Source organism: Carya illinoinensis, chromosome 9 (genome assembly GCF_018687715.1).
Source record: "Carya illinoinensis cultivar Pawnee chromosome 9, C.illinoinensisPawnee_v1, whole genome shotgun sequence".
In the NCBI taxonomy this organism is placed as follows: Eukaryota; Viridiplantae; Streptophyta; class Magnoliopsida; order Fagales; family Juglandaceae; genus Carya; species Carya illinoinensis.
In genome coordinates, this window is record NC_056760.1 from 35,049,957 (window position 1) to 35,067,999 (window position 18,043).

Sequence of the window (18,043 nt, forward strand, 5' to 3'; positions counted from 1 at the left end):
ATAAACTTTGTAGACCAACTCAAGAGTTCACATGCCACCCAAAAAAAAAAAAAAAATGGACACCAAAATTTGCCACACACTCCCTCATCTACATCCTATGTGTGTGGGTGTTGTTTTGGCTCAATATAGTGTCTTGTCTTTATTTCACTTGTTATGACGAAGAATGTATATCACATTCATTATTTCCAGCATTTTAAAATGTTAAAACATAAAATTTCTTCATCCAAATGTGCATGCGTGTTTATAAGATGAGAAAAAAGGACCAGAAGTACAAAGGCGAATCAAACTCTCTAAGCTTGATAGTAGAACTGGTAAATATATTACTATTCATCATCTTCTTCTTGCACCTATTTTTCTGGTTTTTTTCAATTTTGACCACCATTTTCAATTAGCCATGACTTATTCATATTAAATCCAAACCAGATGTATGATATGTCAATTTAAAGTTTATGAATCTAGATTTCGAACCATATAAATTTATTTTCAGAAAATAACATTTTGGTTGATTAAAAATAGGCTCAAAGTAACCCCCTAAACATGAAATTTAAAATTAGGGTTTCATATTTATCCCTCCCCATGCAACGGAATTTCACCAAATTTGAGTATAGTATTCAAATATAAGAAGTATTGAGAGATGTTAGTGAAATTGTATTTGGGTTGAAAGTTTTTTATGGAAAGAATTGAGCGGTCAACTAACAAAAAGGGTTAAGGACACCCTCAATTGGTTGTATGACAAATATATCCATTTTCATTGAGTAATGTTGGGGATCCTAATGTTCTATTATTTACTGCCACGCTTCTATTATTGAAGACATGCTGAAGGAAAAAAAAATGGGGTTTTATGATTGTCTAACATCCCCATCGTAATCTCATAGTTCACCTTTAGCACTGAGAGGCATATATTGGATCCATTATAAAATTCATTGCCTTCTAACACCCTTGAGACTTTGTTTGCTCAAAATTGGATAACGAGCTAGCCAATTGACATTCTGGATTCAATGAATATTATGAAAAGTTATTCTAAGTATGATAAAAGTGATTAACTATTTTCATTTTTTTATATTTGTTATGAATCTTATATTTTAACTCAAGTTGCTTTTTATTGTAAGGATGTATTTGGGAAAAGATACTTAACTTACTCTAGCTAAATCACATTGAGGCCTAGTTTGGATGTTGAGTTGAGTTGATTTCTTTATAAATAGTAGTGAATTAAGAGAATTTTGTAGGGCCTACCTAAGATAAAGTTAGATGTATTTGGGTGTTAAAATGAGTTTAGAGATACTTATGGAAAATTAAAAAAGATTGTAGGTCCCACGTATAAAGAAATGTTGAGTTGAAAAAGGTTGTGGGTCCCACATATAAAGAGATTCTAAGTTGAGATGAGTTTAATAATTTGAGATTTGAGTGTTTGAATGTTAAACTCAGATTAAAATTAGACTAAATTGAGTTGATCTCAATTGAATTTAACAACCAAACACAGCCTAAAAGAAATTAGTCTTGTTGGGGTAAACATATCAAGCCCAAGATGCACCAAGCCCACTTCACCCATAACGTATTCACCAGGATGCAAGTAGGAAAAATAAGAAAGTCAATAGAAAAGGGGACAAAAGCAGATAGGGGAAAGTCAGATATGCAAGGGGAGGAAGTGACATAAAATTAATTCTCTCATGTACCATTGACTGGGCCATAATAAAACGGATTTGATTGGATGAAAGAGAGGACTTTTGGGGTGATACCTGCTGAAGAAAAGAGCTTCTTCAACCTTGTGAGGTGAGACACCATTTTTTTTTATCTTCTCTCGGATAAAAGGGTCTCTGACTCTATTGTATATTGAGGTATGAAAGACATTAGAGACTATAAAATACTTTCTTCATAGTGAATTTTTCCTCCAAACAATCTGTGGAAATAGGCTCTGTACTGAATAATATAAATCTATGTGTCTTATTCTCTATTTACATTTTCTATATTTTTTGTCTATTTACTGCTATCGATGTACGTACAAGTACAGTACCAACACGCCAAAACACTATCGTGGGCTTTAAATGGTACCGGTCAGGCCTAGGTCATTCCCGTGGGTTGGAAATGACTCTTTTCTCTATTTCAGCCTATTGGGATATTTTATGCACCAACATATTTGTTAATTTAAGTTATTATATGTCTTTATTAATTCAAATTCTTTTATTGTGAGGTATCAAACACGTATTTTTTTTCTCAAATTTTTCTTTTTGAATCAATATTAGAAATTTTAGGAGATACTTGGAGAATAAGATGAGACGAGAAACTTATAAATAATAGTAAAATGGTCTATGAATAATAGTGAAATGATTTGAATTATAATATTTTATGAGATTCTAGGAAATGAGATAGAAAAAGTTGAATAAAAATATTAAAAGATTGTTAGAATATATATTTTTAATTATTATTTTTATTTTAAAATTTGAAAAAGTTAAATTATTTTTTACATTTTATTTAGAAGTTTCGAAAAGTTATAATAATTAGATAATAATTAGATAATAATTAAATAAAAATTTGAATATTTGAAATTGAAAATTTTTTATATTTGGGTGATATTTGAAAATGAAATAAGATTAGATTAGATTGTATGAGATGAAATGAAATAAAACCATCCCATGTTTTAAAAAGCCTCTTAGAGTAGAAATTTAGGGAGTTGGATCAAAGTTAGGTTGGGTTGAAGACTTGGAATTTTGACAAGCATATGAGAACGGATGTTTGTTACTTTTGGGTTGAAGACTCTAGTTTTTTTTTTAGGTAAAACCTATTTATTGTATTCATGTATTAACTGATTTACACAGTTTATCAAAGTTTATATTCTTAAGAATCTCCTGAGGATGGTCTTCCATCCGGACTCTCTCTTCATTTACAATTAAAGAAGTTTTTACAAGGTTACATGCAACACTATTACAAGTTCTATTAACATGCAACAGTGTCCAGCTCTTGTTGAAGACTCTTGTTAAGTTAAAGGCTTTGGTTTCAAAATGAATATTCTTAATTCTAGTTACTTTTATATTTAGGTTCAAGACTATCTTATACATTTTTGTTAATATTATTGAAATCATAATTGTTTTTTATATGTATTCTTTTGTAATCATAGTATTTTTAGCTATTATATGTAAGAGAAACTAATTTGTCGTCTGATGTGTACCACTCATCATTTTATTTTATTTTTAATATTTTTACTTAATGATTAAGGAAGTGATTTTAAGTATATCGATATATTTTTTTTATTTTTTAAAAATATTTAAATATATTAAAAAATGATTTAAAATATATTAATAGAAACAATGAGTATTGTGGATTAGGCGGTAGAGTAGCACTGCCTTATATGTAATCAGGTATCTATTCTTCTAAATTCATTCAATTACATTAAATTATCAAAATTGTACAACGAACAAATTAATAAAAAATAAAAAAAAGAAAAAGTATGGATGATGAATTGGGCTAAAAAGGCCTTAAAATGGAAAAAGGGGCCTCTGAAGGCCCAAAACTCTGCTTCCCAATTCTAGTGGACAGGAATAGGGCGGTTGGACTTCTCACCTGACCATTCTGCCGAAGAGGGGCCAGTGGGGTGTAGCACTCCTAACATCTGACGTGAGCGATGCTACATTACACGATTCATGAAACTGATATAAAATAAATAAATTTAAATTTGAAATATAAATAGATTTATATTAAAATAAGTTTATTTGATAAGGAGTGATTAATAAACGAGTTAATTGTAAGTTAGCTTAATAAGCCAAAAATCAACCGGTATGATACAAATAAATTATATTTTTAAATTTTATAAATACGTAGTCTTATATGTCTTTTTTTAATGTTGAGAATATGTAATATTAATATTCATATTTGATTACTTAATCTCTCAAATTATTAAACATTTTTGGTCAATATCTTATTTATTTTATGAAAATATTAATATTCTTATATATGACTGGCTTAGATATTAATAATAAAATATTTTATCATGAGTCTAATTTTAAATGTAATTATTCTTGTATTATATATGAAATTATATTAATTGTTTTTAAAAATAAATATATGGGTTAGCTCAGCCCATTTATATGAAATGGATTAAACGAGTTAAAGTGGATTAAACAGATCAAAATAGTTTAAATGGTTATGTTCAAATTAGTCCAATAAAATTTAATTATTAAACGAGTTAAACGTGTCTGTTATGTTGCTCGTTAATTATATGGGTCGGGTAGGATTTTAGGAGTTGAACTGTTTAATTAAATGAGTCGTGTTTGGGTTGATTCATATAGTCTAATAGTCATAACTTGACATGATATGAACACGAATTGTTACTCTTACATTTCACATGCTAATAAGAAATTTAATTTAAAAAGAATTAATCTTAATTGAAATTGCAAACTAAAAATAAAAAACCTTAAATATTGAAAAATATTAAAAAGACTTAAAACATAATAAAATTAGGAAGCAATTAGAATTATAATTAAAACATGGGAAAAATAAATTGTTTACCCTTCAGAGGTCGCCCTCGTGTGCGGCCACCTCTTGGACAAACCAAATCAGCAAGGATCGCCCTGAGTCGCGCGAGTACCTTAAGGTCACAGCAGAGGGCCAAGTGGCAACCACGGGTTGGCCAATATTAGTTTGATTTCGTAAAAAGAATATAGGCTATTTTTTGTTTTATTGATTTTAAGTTTCTTTTTTCTTTTTAAAACGTTCTTGATTTTTTCAAATTTTATTTATTTTATTTTTTATATACATTTTTATTTTATTTTTATATACATTTTATTTGATTTTTTAGTTTTATATTTTTTTGCTAACGCATCTTGGTTAGGTATCTTTCAAGGGTATAATACTTTTTATATAATTATATAACTATATTTTAAAATAATGATATTTTATAGAATAATATTATTTTTATAAATTATTTTATTAAAATATCTCTAATCTAAAATATAAGTTATAAAAAGATAAGTGTTTATCTTTTTCTATTTTTTTAATGCAGTGAAAGAATACTATTTATACATAATAATATTAGTTATTAGTCTCAAATAGATAAGTTCTGTGCAAGTCTTTTGTAAATATGTCGGTCTCATTAAAAATGAAAAAAAGATTTACATATTTTTTTTATGATATAGTCTATTTTTTTTACAAAAAACCTAGGCGAGACTTATGTATCGAGGCTTGTATAGATTATTTCACATTTATTCATGACATGTGTTTGTTTATGATTCATCATGACGTGGTAAATGGATATTAATTTAGCAATTTCATTAATAAATTAATAGAATTTGAATGAAAGGCTTATTTTAAGATATAACAAATGATCTTGATATTTCAGTAATAGTAATAGAAATATATAGTTTATATTTTAAATTAATTTTTTATATTAAATACTATAAGAATCTAAAAAAAAAAAATGAATAATAACTTTTTTATTTAGATTGATAATAGTAATATTTTTTTGAGACAATTGATAATAATAGTTATAAGTTAATAATAAATTTAGAGTACAGTATGTGATATTTTTATTTTATTGCAAAATCTTATAGTATTAAAAATTAATTATTATATAAAAATATTAACAAGGAAAAGTATAGTTACAAACACACTTATGTATTAATATATATATTAATTTATTGTGATTGGTAAAAAAATAAATTTTATTAAAAATAATATTAATTTAAATTTTAAATATAAAAAAATTAATATTAATATATAAATTAATACACAATTTTATTTATACATGACAGAACTCTATTAACAATATGTTAAAATGCGATCGGACGAGAATATCGGCAATTCATCGTTACCTTAAGCAAAGCAAAAAAGAGAGAGGAAAAGAAGTAAAACGGTATTTATCGGTAACCGGTAATGGTAGGCGGTCCAACCCTCTCCCCTTGGCCCTTATTTCTGCAAAGAACGGACACAACCGCTGTATTTCTGTCCCGTTCTCTGTACAAGACCCAACCTATCCTCTCTCTTGCGCGCGCTCTCTGTTTTTTCATCGTCGGCTGTTCTTCCATAGGCGCCGACCTTTTTTCAGTATTTCTTTGATCAAGGTATGCTTTTCCGACAAAACTTTCTTCTCTTTGAATTTTCTGTTTTTTTCCGATCGATCATCGTTTGACAGTTTTACGTCAATATGGACGTTTCTCCCTGTATAGATGTTGGTTTGATCCGATCGTGCAAAGCACTTGATGGTTTTGTGTTTTTACGGTTTGATCTCCCTTTATATGGTTTTATTGCGCTATTTCTGGCTTTTGGTAGTCAATCTTTGCTCCTTTTGTCGTTATGACTGTTAGGAGAAAGTTTTATTATTTGCAATATTGCTTTTTGGGTGCTTTAAAATCTTAGGTGTTGCTTCTTTTGGAAGCCAAGTCTGAAATTGACATGAAGAAATTTGGGGTTGCGCTCGTCTCTTTGTTAAACTATTATTGTTTATTTATTTTTTGTTAATCTATTATTGTTTTTATTTTATATTAATTTTTTATGTATTAAAAGCTGGACGCTTGATCATAGTAATGTTGATGCTGATGATGAGATGATGGTCATCGGCTGCATTTCCCAGCTACTTGTTTTTTCGGTGGTGGTTGTTTTGTACCGTCCCACCATCACTTGTGTTCTTGCTAATATAATACTGGTAACATTGTAACATATTCATTATATATGGTGTAGATATCTCTTATGCCATAGATATGAAGCCTCGTCCTTTTCCCTACTGGGTCGTTTGTTATCATGTCTTTGCCTTCTGAGTCACATAAAAAAAGGGTAAAAATTTAAAATAAACGTCTTTTGTTTTTCAAATTTATTGTAAAACTGAACCTGTTGTGTATCAGGCTTATATGAAACTGAACTCTTTTTCGATAAGTATTGAACTGAACTCCTTAATACAATTCCTATGCTATCTTCCTAATTTATTGAATATGGGTAGTATGCAGTTATTTGACACTAACTTCACCATCAGATGCATAGATTATGGTGGTCTTGCTGCTTGAATTGCATTTCTCATTTTTCAAAGAAGTAAACTCACCAGAATTTATATGGGTTTCATGTTCAGGGGATAATATTTAATTGGTGTAAAGTTATAACCTAAGTAATTATGATCTGAAGCTTAATCATAACTATGATGACTCTTGTTTACAAGATCTGTTTGTTGCAGAGAGGAATTGTTAGATATAGCTTTTGTGCTAGTTTTCTGTGGATTACCGCATCAACTAGGTTCATATGGTTTTTATTATGCAGGTTTGGGGTGTGATCTATTATTACTTCTCACTTGTATTGAGTATGAACTTGAGAAAGGATTTTATTTAGTATGGAAGTTTTGGAATGATACCCTGTTTGCACTAGCGGGTGAGAAGTTTTTTATTATTACAAGATCTCACCATCTCTGACTGAGACATACCCTTCTTCGAACTTTCTTACATTTTGAGGTTGATTGGATCCTTTTCTTCTCACAGCATCCTTGACCTTGACTTCCTAGTTATCGTATAATATATTTGGCTATATTTCAGATCTTTATTTCTTGGATTTTACAGCTTCTAAGCTTCATAGGGATTTTGTTTTACCTAGCACTAAGATTGTCATATTTAGGATGTGGAAGTTGCCGGGTGGCTTAGATTTTGTGGCTTCAGTTTTCATTCTGAACTACGATTGGTTTGCAGGCACTTTTTAAAGTGGGCAACTGGAGAGCGGATCTGAACTGAGGTCCTGATTTCTCTTAAGGGTTTATTAGCATGATCTGCTGCTACATTGAAGAACTATAATCCAGTATTCATGTAGGCAGAACAAAGTATATGGCACTAACTGCAGAATTGGTTAGTTGTTGTTCTATCTGAATTCTTTTTTAGAACGGGTCATTGTGCCTCAGGATTCAGGCTTTGTTGAATTAAATGACCTAGGGGATGTCACTGCACAGGAGTGTACTTACTGGCATTTGGGCCATCATCACATGCCAGTTCTTTTATGCTTATCCAGTGGTGCTGGGGGGATTATACATAGCTTCTTCTGTGGATCAATCTTAGTTTTTCTTTCCTGGCAGTTTATCCAGTAGTCGGAATCACATGAATCAACTGGATGATTCGGGTCAATGGATTTAGTGACATTTGAGCTGTTAGCTAAGAATTAGGTGGTCAAATCTTACAAATTGTACAAGTGCCTTGAGTGAAGCACAAATGTTACCAGCAGCATTCGGTTGCTTATGCTGTTTTTGAATATAAGGCTTTGTTTCCAGTTTAATATATTTTTTCAGGAGGGAGGAAAACTACAATGTTGAGACTTGTTACTTTATAGTTGTTGAGATGGAGGAAAAGGGATTCTCTTGGCAGGGAGGCTGATTGCTCAATTGGTCAAAAGGGTTACTCAGTTTCTGACAAATATTCTTTGTATCTTGATTCCAAATGGCATTGCCGGAGTTTTTTTTTTGATTGGCACTGGGTGTCCAGGAACAATGTCCTGACTAATCCCGGGGGTGCACAGGTCCTTGGCAAGGAGTTTCCCACAAGTGACATTGCCCGAGTTTTGATCATCGAGACTATCTCATTAACCTGTTAGGTTTTTTATTTTTTCTGATCAGGTTCTCTCTGAGGGAGAGTATTATGAATGTGTTTGAATCTCTATTTATTTGGAGGTCCTTTTATAAGGCACTTGTGTGTCTCGTAATGCGTGTTATCATATATTGTAAAGAATGTGTTTCATAATAATCCATAATTTTTTTATTAGACTTGTTGTAGCATAAAAAGGATTGCACCTGGAAGTAATGTATAAAAAGTTCATTTATGCCTAATATATATGTATGGATTATGTAATTTTACAGCAGTGCTACCTATAAAATAAAATTTACAGCAGTGTTGTGTAAATTTTTTGATGATGTTTAATGAAATGATGTAAAGCTTCAAATGAAAAATTCATGAAGTTGGGATTTTTATCTTCCAAAAGATGGAATGTTTTTCTTTACATTAAAGATATTCTCCAAATTTCCTTAATATGCTGTTGTCCTCATTAAGGAGCTGAAAAAGAAACCTTAAATCAATTTTGCAGCTCAAAATTAAGCATGTGGGAATTAAATGCATGCAACCGTTACAGAAATGTTTTCACTAACTGTGACAAAAATTAGGGCCTCTTCTATTCAATGGTTTCCTCATCCACTTCCTTCTCTCTCACTAATAAATTTGATTTTCTTGTTGAAATGAGGATTTTAAGCAAGAGGCTGAGAGCTTTAGAAGTTTTAAGTGCCTCTTCTATGGTTCTACCACACTTGTTTCTGCTCCACTGTATGACTTCAATTTTACTTGTCCAGTAGTAGGCTGAGAGTTAAGTTTTTAACGGGTCAACTGAAGGAATTTAACTGCTACAGTTAAGGCCTCTTCTTTTATATTTGGCCTAGTTAATGAAATTGCAATCATGTATTCACATGATTGGTATGCCTTTTTGACAACTTCATAAGCTTTATAAGTCAATTGAAGTAACTGACTGCTATATGTTACCATTCGGATTCCTTATTTGGTTTGTATTGAAGTTGGGATCTCCTTGCATGACCGGTATGCCTTCCTTTGTTGGGGATTTTCTTATTTTTGGGCAAGCATGAATTTCAAGCTGGTGGTGATTGATTTACACTGTTGGGAAGGGTATCATCTAATTTTCTATTGCATTCTCATTGGTTGTTCAACTGTTTATTACTAATTATCTTATGTTATATTTCCCTTAAAAGTCTTGAGCATTACAAAAATTGTTTAGTGGTTTTCTAAAGTTGGTAGCGAGGAGTATGATGGATAGTGGTTTATTCTAGATTTACAGCTGATTATGGGTTTCAGGGGAGGTTTCTCAGTCTTTCTAGAACCCGTCATTGAGCCACCGAGCAGTTGATGCGATTCATCTATCTTAGTTATGGCATCAGTCAACTTGACTTCGTGTTTACAGTTGCTACTAATACAGCTCTGTTCACTGTCTCTGTTAAGGTATATATCTATGTGCCTTGTTGATATTAGTTAGTTTGACCACTGTTGGATCTCGTTGTTTTGATGTCATGGGTGAATAAGAGTTGAAATTAATTCTTGGGAAAGTTTGATCTCTTGGATTTACTTAAATCATTAGGGCAAATCATCCCAAATAATTCTTGGGTGATCTGAAATTAACCCTCGAGTATTTTATTCCATCACTCCACCCCAATATGTTTTAGAAAGAAGAGTTTTGGGGTTGAATTTCAGATTTAGTTCAATTTCTCATTTACCCCTATATTGATTTAAGTTGATCCTTTGGTTCCTTGACTACTCTTCAGAAGGTGGATAGGAAGTGCTCACTTTTTTCTTCCACCAATGTACCTTTACCAACTTCTATGCCCTTTCGTGGGGGATTACTCTTTTCAGGTCCAGGAAAAAGAAAAGGTTCTGCCAATTATTTCTAGGATAAAGAAAGTTCATACATGATGACTGTTACCCCTCTTACACCTGCTAAGTGAATCCTCTGATCCAAACCCAGGTAATGTCCTTCGTATGAGTAGTCTTTCCCCTATTCCTTCCACCGTTCCGAGCATTAATTATTATAATGTCCTATTGCTATTTGTGAGGGGTAAAGTGTTTAGTGAGCATTAATTTCACTTCCAAATTTAATTTATTAATCTTATTTCCTTGTCATGCTTACTTTTAGCGTCTCCTTTTTTTTATAGCAAAGAAAAAATTTTCTCCTTTTTGTTTCTTTGCCTCAATTTGTCAGGAGATGAACGCAAGGGGTGATTGACTTAACAATTGGGAGACTTGGGCTACCAGTATATATTCATTGTTTCTATACCGGTTATTATAGAAGCTTAAATGCACAAAGCATCCTAGTTAATGATGCGTTGCTTGCAGCATAAACTTTTTACTTTCTTGCTGCTTGAAATACTGTGGAGATCTGGTGAGTCACGATGTGAAAATTATTAGCTTGGCTGTCTGGGTCAAGCTACAATAAGTTATTACTTTGTTTTGAACCAAATACTTGATTTACTTTGTAACATCTTGGGATTTTGCAGTTGCTATATGAAGAGTATAGCAGAATCTGGGTGGGAAAATCTGTTCCCATCAACACACATTACCATTTTCGTTGGTTCTTTGAGCTAGCTTGTTACTTTAGTCGCTTGTGATTTATGTAACTGTATTATTGAGTGCTGTATTGATCCTTCTCTTGTTAGGTGGGGTTTACACTCAATTTCATCTCTCTCTCTCTCTCTCTCTCTCTCTGTCACACACACACACACACATTGTTAGTGACTCTACTTGAATTATGGCATTCGTTTGTTCTCAAGACCTTGGTCCTTACTGGTAAACAGATCAATAAATTGCTTGTGGCCTGAGAACTAACCTCAATAATCTCGTGGCTGGAGAACTTACCTCCCATGTGTCCAAGATCTATAGGGGTGGGTGGAAAGGGCGAAACCTAAGAAAATAATGCATGAAAAACCTTGGGAGTATACATGTTGACATTGACATTGAGAAACTGGAGTTGGTTGTGTAAAAGACTAGAGGAAGGTTGGAATTGACACCATTTTAGTTATCCATTGCTTGCTTTGGATTGAAATGGTCACAGGTGAAACCTGTAGAGCAGGATCTATAATGCGAAATTGATAGTGTTGATATAAGGTTCTGTGGATGATGCTATAATAAATTATGGACCTTTATGGAAGTTTACAAGTTCCATATCAAATAGGTACCAGTCCATATCATGCAGGCAAGGCTAATCTAACTGAACTCATATAACCCGTCTCTGTAGGTACTTTAATTCTATTCTGCTGCTATTCCATTTCTAATTATAAGTTCCTATTAATAGTTCCTATTAGTAGTTTTATTTTTATTTTTATTTATTTTATTTTATGCTTTTATATATAAATAATTTACACCTTTTTCCTCACTTGTGGACACATGGTGGATCTCAATTTTATATTAGAAGGCCAAAGGGCATGATTCATAGGACTGGCACATATGCGAGACCTTATATTTTATACACCTTAATTAATAACCCAAACTCGTGATTTTGGAATTGAATCAAAGACTTTTAATTAGGTTATGTGTGGTCACATATGTATGACCTGGCAGCTATAGCACCCTTGTACTAGGGGTTGGCTCAAGTGGTAAAGGCCTTGGGTTTGGGGGTATGCTCCCCCCAGGTCTAAGGCTCAAATCCCCTTGGGTGCAAATAACCTCTAGGGGTCATCGGATTAGGGGATTTTCTATTTGAATTGCCTGAGGTGCACTTGCGGGAAACTCCTTGCTGAGGGTTTGTGCACTCATGGGATTAGTCGGGACGTTGTTCCTGGACACCTAGTGCCAATGAAAAAAAAGAAAAATGGAATGTGAGAGCATTTGTAAATGTGATGCTAATCGTTAGGGGTGAAAACCGACCCCTTCGGTGCGGTTTTTGGATAGAACCGCCGCCGACCGATGAGAGGGAAAACGGTGGACGGACTGTAACCGGTTGACGGGGAGGAGAACAACCAGCCGTATCGACTCCGGCGGTTCTCTGGCGGTTTACGGTCGGTTCTCGGTTCCCCTCCGGCAGCGTCGTTTGTCTGAGAGAGTAGAGAGAGAGAGAGTTGTAGAGGAGAGAGAGAGGGTTAGAAACGCAGAAATGGAAAGGAGAAAGGAAGAGGACGATATGTATTATGTAATATCTAAACAGCGTCGTTTGGTTTAATACCAGACGACGTCGTTCTAATTTTTTTTCTCACCTTATAGACAAAACGACGCCGTTTGGTTTAATAACAAACGGCATCGTTTAATCTGTGTAAAACACAAACGTAAAAGTAAAACGATGCCGTTCCACTTAAACTTAAGTGGAACGGCGTCGTTTCATATTGATAAAATTAAAAAAAAAAAAAGAGTATTATTACATCGGCCGGTTCAGCGGTTTGAGCAGGCCTCAAACCGCGACCGAATCGACGATAGGCAGTTTTGCTAAAACGTTGCCGCCCGCCAACTGGTTCCTTGGCGGTTTCGGCCGGTTCTGGCCTCCGACGGCCGGTTTGAGTTGGTGGCTGGTTTCATGGTTTCTTGTACACCCCTACTAATCGTCCTTGGACCAAGTGTCATCACGCCCTCCTATAACCAGGGTGGAGGAAGGATCATGGGTTTAATCCCATGGGATGCATGAAATGCGTATTTTACTATTCTAAACAAAGAAAATGAGATACTTATCAATAATAAAAGAAAAAACTGTAGATGTGATGAAGAAAAAGGGGCTCCACTTTTTTGTAATTAATTTGGCATGGGTGCGTACGTGATTTTCACCCTTTATTAAATTCTTTAGTAATTTTCAGTTCTGTACTAATGTTTGAGACACTTTTCTTCATGTGCAGGTTGTCGTTTTCTGGCAGATTCCAGTTTCGGCACATAATTTGTTTGTAGCTTTTTGGTGCTTGTTAATGGGGCATAGACATTTATTCAGCACATCCCAATCATTAGAGAACGAGCATGATCAGAACTGGAACCATATACATGCCGAGCAACATTTTGTGAATCTTGGTATTGTGACTTTGAATGCCTTGCACAATTGTTTTTAGGGACTACGATCAATAATGTGATAATTTGATGTGCAAGATAATGGTGTTATGAGATGTTCCTTGACTACTTAGGGCACCACATACCCCTAAATTTCCTTTTGTTTATAATACTTATTCTCTGGTTTATAATATCTCAGATTTAGCATAGAGTAATGAATGAGATTCCATATTATATAGAGGGGAGAAGTTCTTACAGTTTATAATTATTTGACTCAATTCACAGCTTTAAGTACAGGATTTGAGTAATGCCACCTACAATGAAATGGCCTAATGAGGATATTAGAGATTTAAATTTTCTTTCCCCCCCTTTTTTTTTTGGTTTTTGTTGTGCCCCCCGGGGGGGGGGGGGGGGGGGGCTTGTGTGTGTTGGAGGTGTAGATATTGTAACACTTCGTATTCAATATGAGAGGATGTTGAATGGGATCTCAAATTACTTGTGAAGGAGTTCTTGTGGCGTAGAATGATTACATGGGCTTCAATTGTAACTTTGCTAGGTCTTTTGATGTTGAGCCCAGATGTGGTTTGGGATTTTTTTGTCTTGTTATATGTTTTACCCAGGAAAGTGGGTGGAGTTTTTCGCTTGGGGGCTTCTTATACTACTACCATGGCCTAATGGTTTGGATGCCCCGTCCTTGGGGCAGAGGGGGGTCGATCACATTTTTGCTACTTTGCTCTTCAAAAGTTGGAAACCTTTTTTGCTTGGGGGCTTCCTATACTACTACTATGGCCTAAGTTTATCAGGATATATGCATTGTAGTGGCTTCATAGTTGCATTTGAAGCATGAAAAATTTCTTAAACAAACATTTAATGGTTAGAAAACTGCTAATGAGAATTGAAAGATGTTATTCTTTTATATGCTGCTGACAGATTAACTTTCACGGACAATGGTTCTACTTTTGTGTATAACCTCTGCTCTTGTGCCTATACTAATTCTGGACTTTCTATTGCAGCTGGGGCCGGTACATCAGACAATGGTTCGTTCTTTTATCCTGTGGAAAATATGTCTCTAGATGGAACACATTTTGCTTCTCACTGGAGCCCTGCACCACGGTCAACTGCAAATCCTTCCTCGAGTCACAATGCAGAAGTACTACCTTATCAGCCAGATGCATCTGGCCCATCTCATGATCCTTTTGTGCATCTGCCAACTGCTGGAACATTTTCTACAGTTCCAGATTCTTATGCGCAACATGCATCTTCTTCTAATTATGAGTGGCCGACATTCCATGGTGTTGAGGGCAGTTTTGTTGATCTTACAGTGCCAAGTGGAAGGGGGCCTCAAAAGCGAAAAAGTCCTGGAATTCCTTCAGTCTGTGAGAGAGGCAGTACAAGCAGATACTACAATGCTGGAAGTTCTCCTGATCTTCCATCATCTTCAGAACTGAGGCTGGAGAAATCAAGTATTGATTCTCAGTGCATGCCTTGGGATCACATTACCATGAATCCCATTTATAGAGGCAGTGGCCTTTCAATTAGGGGTGAGGGCTCTTTGAGGAATGTCAGAAGCCGGTCTGCACTTGATTTGGAATCAAACCTCGCTAGGACCCATCTGTCGACCAACCCTTCCTATTCTGTAAGCCACCCCATTGACCATTCCAGCCCTGTGGATGTTTTGGTTCAGGCTTCTAGTGCTTTGACACGGGATCGGAGTCTAATTAACATGTCTCCTGCAACTGGAAGGGTTATAGTTTCAGGTAAGTTTTATGTTGTTGGATGTCTCTGTTTCTATCCAGTTTGCCATTGTTTCTAACAGATTCCTAGTTGTAAATGGCAGATACGAGCAGCTTCAACCATGAGACGGATCAATTCCATGTAGGAAGCAGTTCTAGCAACCCTTCTGCTGAGATTGGGGGATATCATCATAATTTTATTACGAGCAGAAATCCAGTTGCTCCTCAAAATTTTCATGCTAGTTCAACCCAGTCTGTGAGGGGTGTTCGTAGTAGTAGCTTTAGTCAAAGATCTAGCCCAGCTTTCAGGGCTTCTTCAAGCAGCTTACGCCTGGGGCATGCGGCACCTTCTGATGGAGGACTACAGTTGGTGGCCGAAAGTTACTCCCCAAGACATCCAAGGCCATTGTCCACCATAGGGTGGCGTAATGGTGACCGCAATGGGAGGTCGAGGATATCTACTGGAAGATATAGGTCACTGCCTAATGAAGCAGGTGTCCATGATCGGTTTTCATCTGAGGTTTGTATTTTATCTGATATAGGACTATGCCACAGTTGGGAGAGGGGTAACACTCCTCTACATCAGTTGAACACGTTTTAATGTCGTTTTATTAAGCTATTGAGTCATTTTAGGAGAAAATTGGTCGGGTTGGAATACTTTGTTATAAATATATCCTTCAGCTATGGCATGTATAGGTACAATGATGTATAACTGATATCACTGAGTCTCTTATTTCTATTGTACGCCTAGTTGGAATCCTTAGTATCTGCAAAATAATTGTTGTTCATTTCATCTGTCATTACTTGCTGAATGCTGTAATTTATTATCACTTTGCAGGGTTTTATGATTGTCGATCGCTCAGCTTGGTATGGGCCCAGAAATATGTTTGATCAGCATAGAGACATGATGCTAGACATAGACAACATGAGCTACGAGGTAATTAATGCACTTTCTTTTTCTTCTAATCTTTTGTTCCTGTTATAGTCAGGCTTAAGATTTTTTTTTTTTTCTTTTCGAAATTGTCTCGTGCAGGACCTTCTTGCACTGGGGGAAAGGATTGGGAATGTGAGCACGGGTCTGTCTGAAGACTTAATATCAAAATGTTTGATAGAAACAATTTATTGTTCATCGGATCAGACCCAAGAGGAAGAAACTTGTGTGATCTGCCTGGTAAGTATTTTTTTCCCCCTATTTGAAACAGGGAAACCAACTGGGGTTCCAAATGCTCTGGTTTTTGATTTGGGAATATATTGATTTGAACAATGATGCCATACACCCACCCTTATTTAGTGTTGAGCATTCTAGTTAATGTTCCTGGTTACTTCTCTGGACTAGTGTAGAAACTGACCAGCTGAATCCGACTTCCCGTAAGAGCATTCTTGTCCCAGTTGCTAATTGGCTCCTTGGCTATTTTATTGGCAAAAGAACCCTACATACATTCATGCTACATCCCTAGCTACAAAATGAAGAACACTTTTAGCTTTGCTACAGTTACTCTCCAAATCAATCATAGTTAATCTTACTTTTTCCTTTGTTTTTATTGCTTCTTTGCTCCTTCTACAAAAACTCTACGTCAGTCACTTTTGCGTACTCTTTGCGCACTCCACTGATGTGATTGACTGCATCACTTTTTTTAATATAAAATAACTGTTTTGGTTAATCACATCAGTGAAGTGCACAAGGAATACGTAAAAGTGACTGTATGTAGTAGAATTCTTTAATATCATTTCCCTTTTGTTTTGTTATAAAAATATGATTGTTGATTGGTGGAGGCCTTTTTCTATTTAAAATTTAGCTCAACTTTTAAAGAGGTCAAACTGAATGGCTCTAATGAATCTATTTGGAATCTACAGGAAGAGTACAGGGATAGAGATGGTGTTGGGACTCTGAAAGCTTGCGGCCATGACTACCATGTTAGCTGCATCAAGAAATGGTTGTCTATGAAAAATCTATGCCCAGTATGCAAAGGTTCTGCTCTGGCTGATAATATGAAGGACAAATAACTGAGTAATGTCTCATGTTGTTGTTTACCATATTCTCATTCTTGTATATAAATATATATATTTATATATATACGACGATAATCCCTCAAAAAGGGTAGACATTTGCTTTACCAGCCGATGCCAATTCATTGTTGGTCTTCCATCTTGATTATGAGAAGCCTTTAAATGTTATTTTGGTTTTTGGACTTTCATTCAATGAAAAGTTTCAGTCCTCTTCATCTCCTCCCTACACTCTTGCCTTTTCATATTTTGGCCAAACGATGGAAGAGCCCTTCCATTTGGTGGCAGATGACGGACACGTGGTACTCGTTCTATGATAAGGCCTTATGTCAATTAATATTAGTGTTTGGGCATTGCTACTCATTATTTACCACACTTTGTTTTTAATTGTTTTTAGGTTAATTTTTTGGGTTTATTATTCTTCTTTTTATTTTTTAAATTTTTTTTATAGAAGAAATGTGAACTATATGTCATGCAAGAGAATTATGCCATTTATACTTTGGGATTACCTAATATTTCTTTTATGATTTATGTTACCTAGACTATCTTTTTAGGCATATTACAATCTCGACATATGAATCCCAACATAGGAATTCATTAAATGTTTTTGGTAATTTAAGGCTCAATATGTTAAAAGTTTACTGGGACGTTTAGATTTTTTCATAGATTTTGGAACTTTTGAGTAGGGGTGTAAAAACGTGTTAACGGGTCGTGTTTGTGTCGTGTCAAATCGTATTAACGGGTTATATAGGTCAATCCTAACCCGACACGTTAAGCTTATCATGTCAAAATCTCAAATCCTAACACGACCCATTAACATAACGGGTCGTGTTGTGTCAACCTGTTTTGACC

General features: G+C 34.6%; 1 protein-coding gene across 7 annotated transcripts; it reads left to right on the forward strand.

Moving 5' to 3' along the window:
- The first annotated feature begins 5,865 nt into the window (after window positions 1-5,865).
- LOC122275620 (probable E3 ubiquitin-protein ligase HIP1) lies at window positions 5,866-17,414 on the forward strand. 7 transcript variants are annotated; one of them, XM_043084750.1, is made up of 9 exons: window positions 5,866-6,050; window positions 7,653-7,805; window positions 9,801-9,944; window positions 13,313-13,478; window positions 14,468-15,211; window positions 15,292-15,707; window positions 16,026-16,124; window positions 16,221-16,358; window positions 17,042-17,414. In XM_043084750.1, exons 3-9 carry the CDS (start codon window positions 9,852-9,854, stop codon window positions 17,189-17,191), a joined length of 1,806 nt encoding a protein of 601 aa, XP_042940684.1. In that variant the 5' UTR covers window positions 5,866-6,050; window positions 7,653-7,805; window positions 9,801-9,851; the 3' UTR covers window positions 17,192-17,414. The 7 variants fall into 7 exon arrangements, with proteins under 7 accessions (XP_042940684.1, XP_042940687.1, XP_042940685.1 ...); XM_043084753.1 differs by lacking the exon at window positions 9,801-9,944; XM_043084751.1 differs by lacking the exon at window positions 7,653-7,805.
- The last annotated feature ends 629 nt before the right edge of the window (window positions 17,415-18,043 follow it).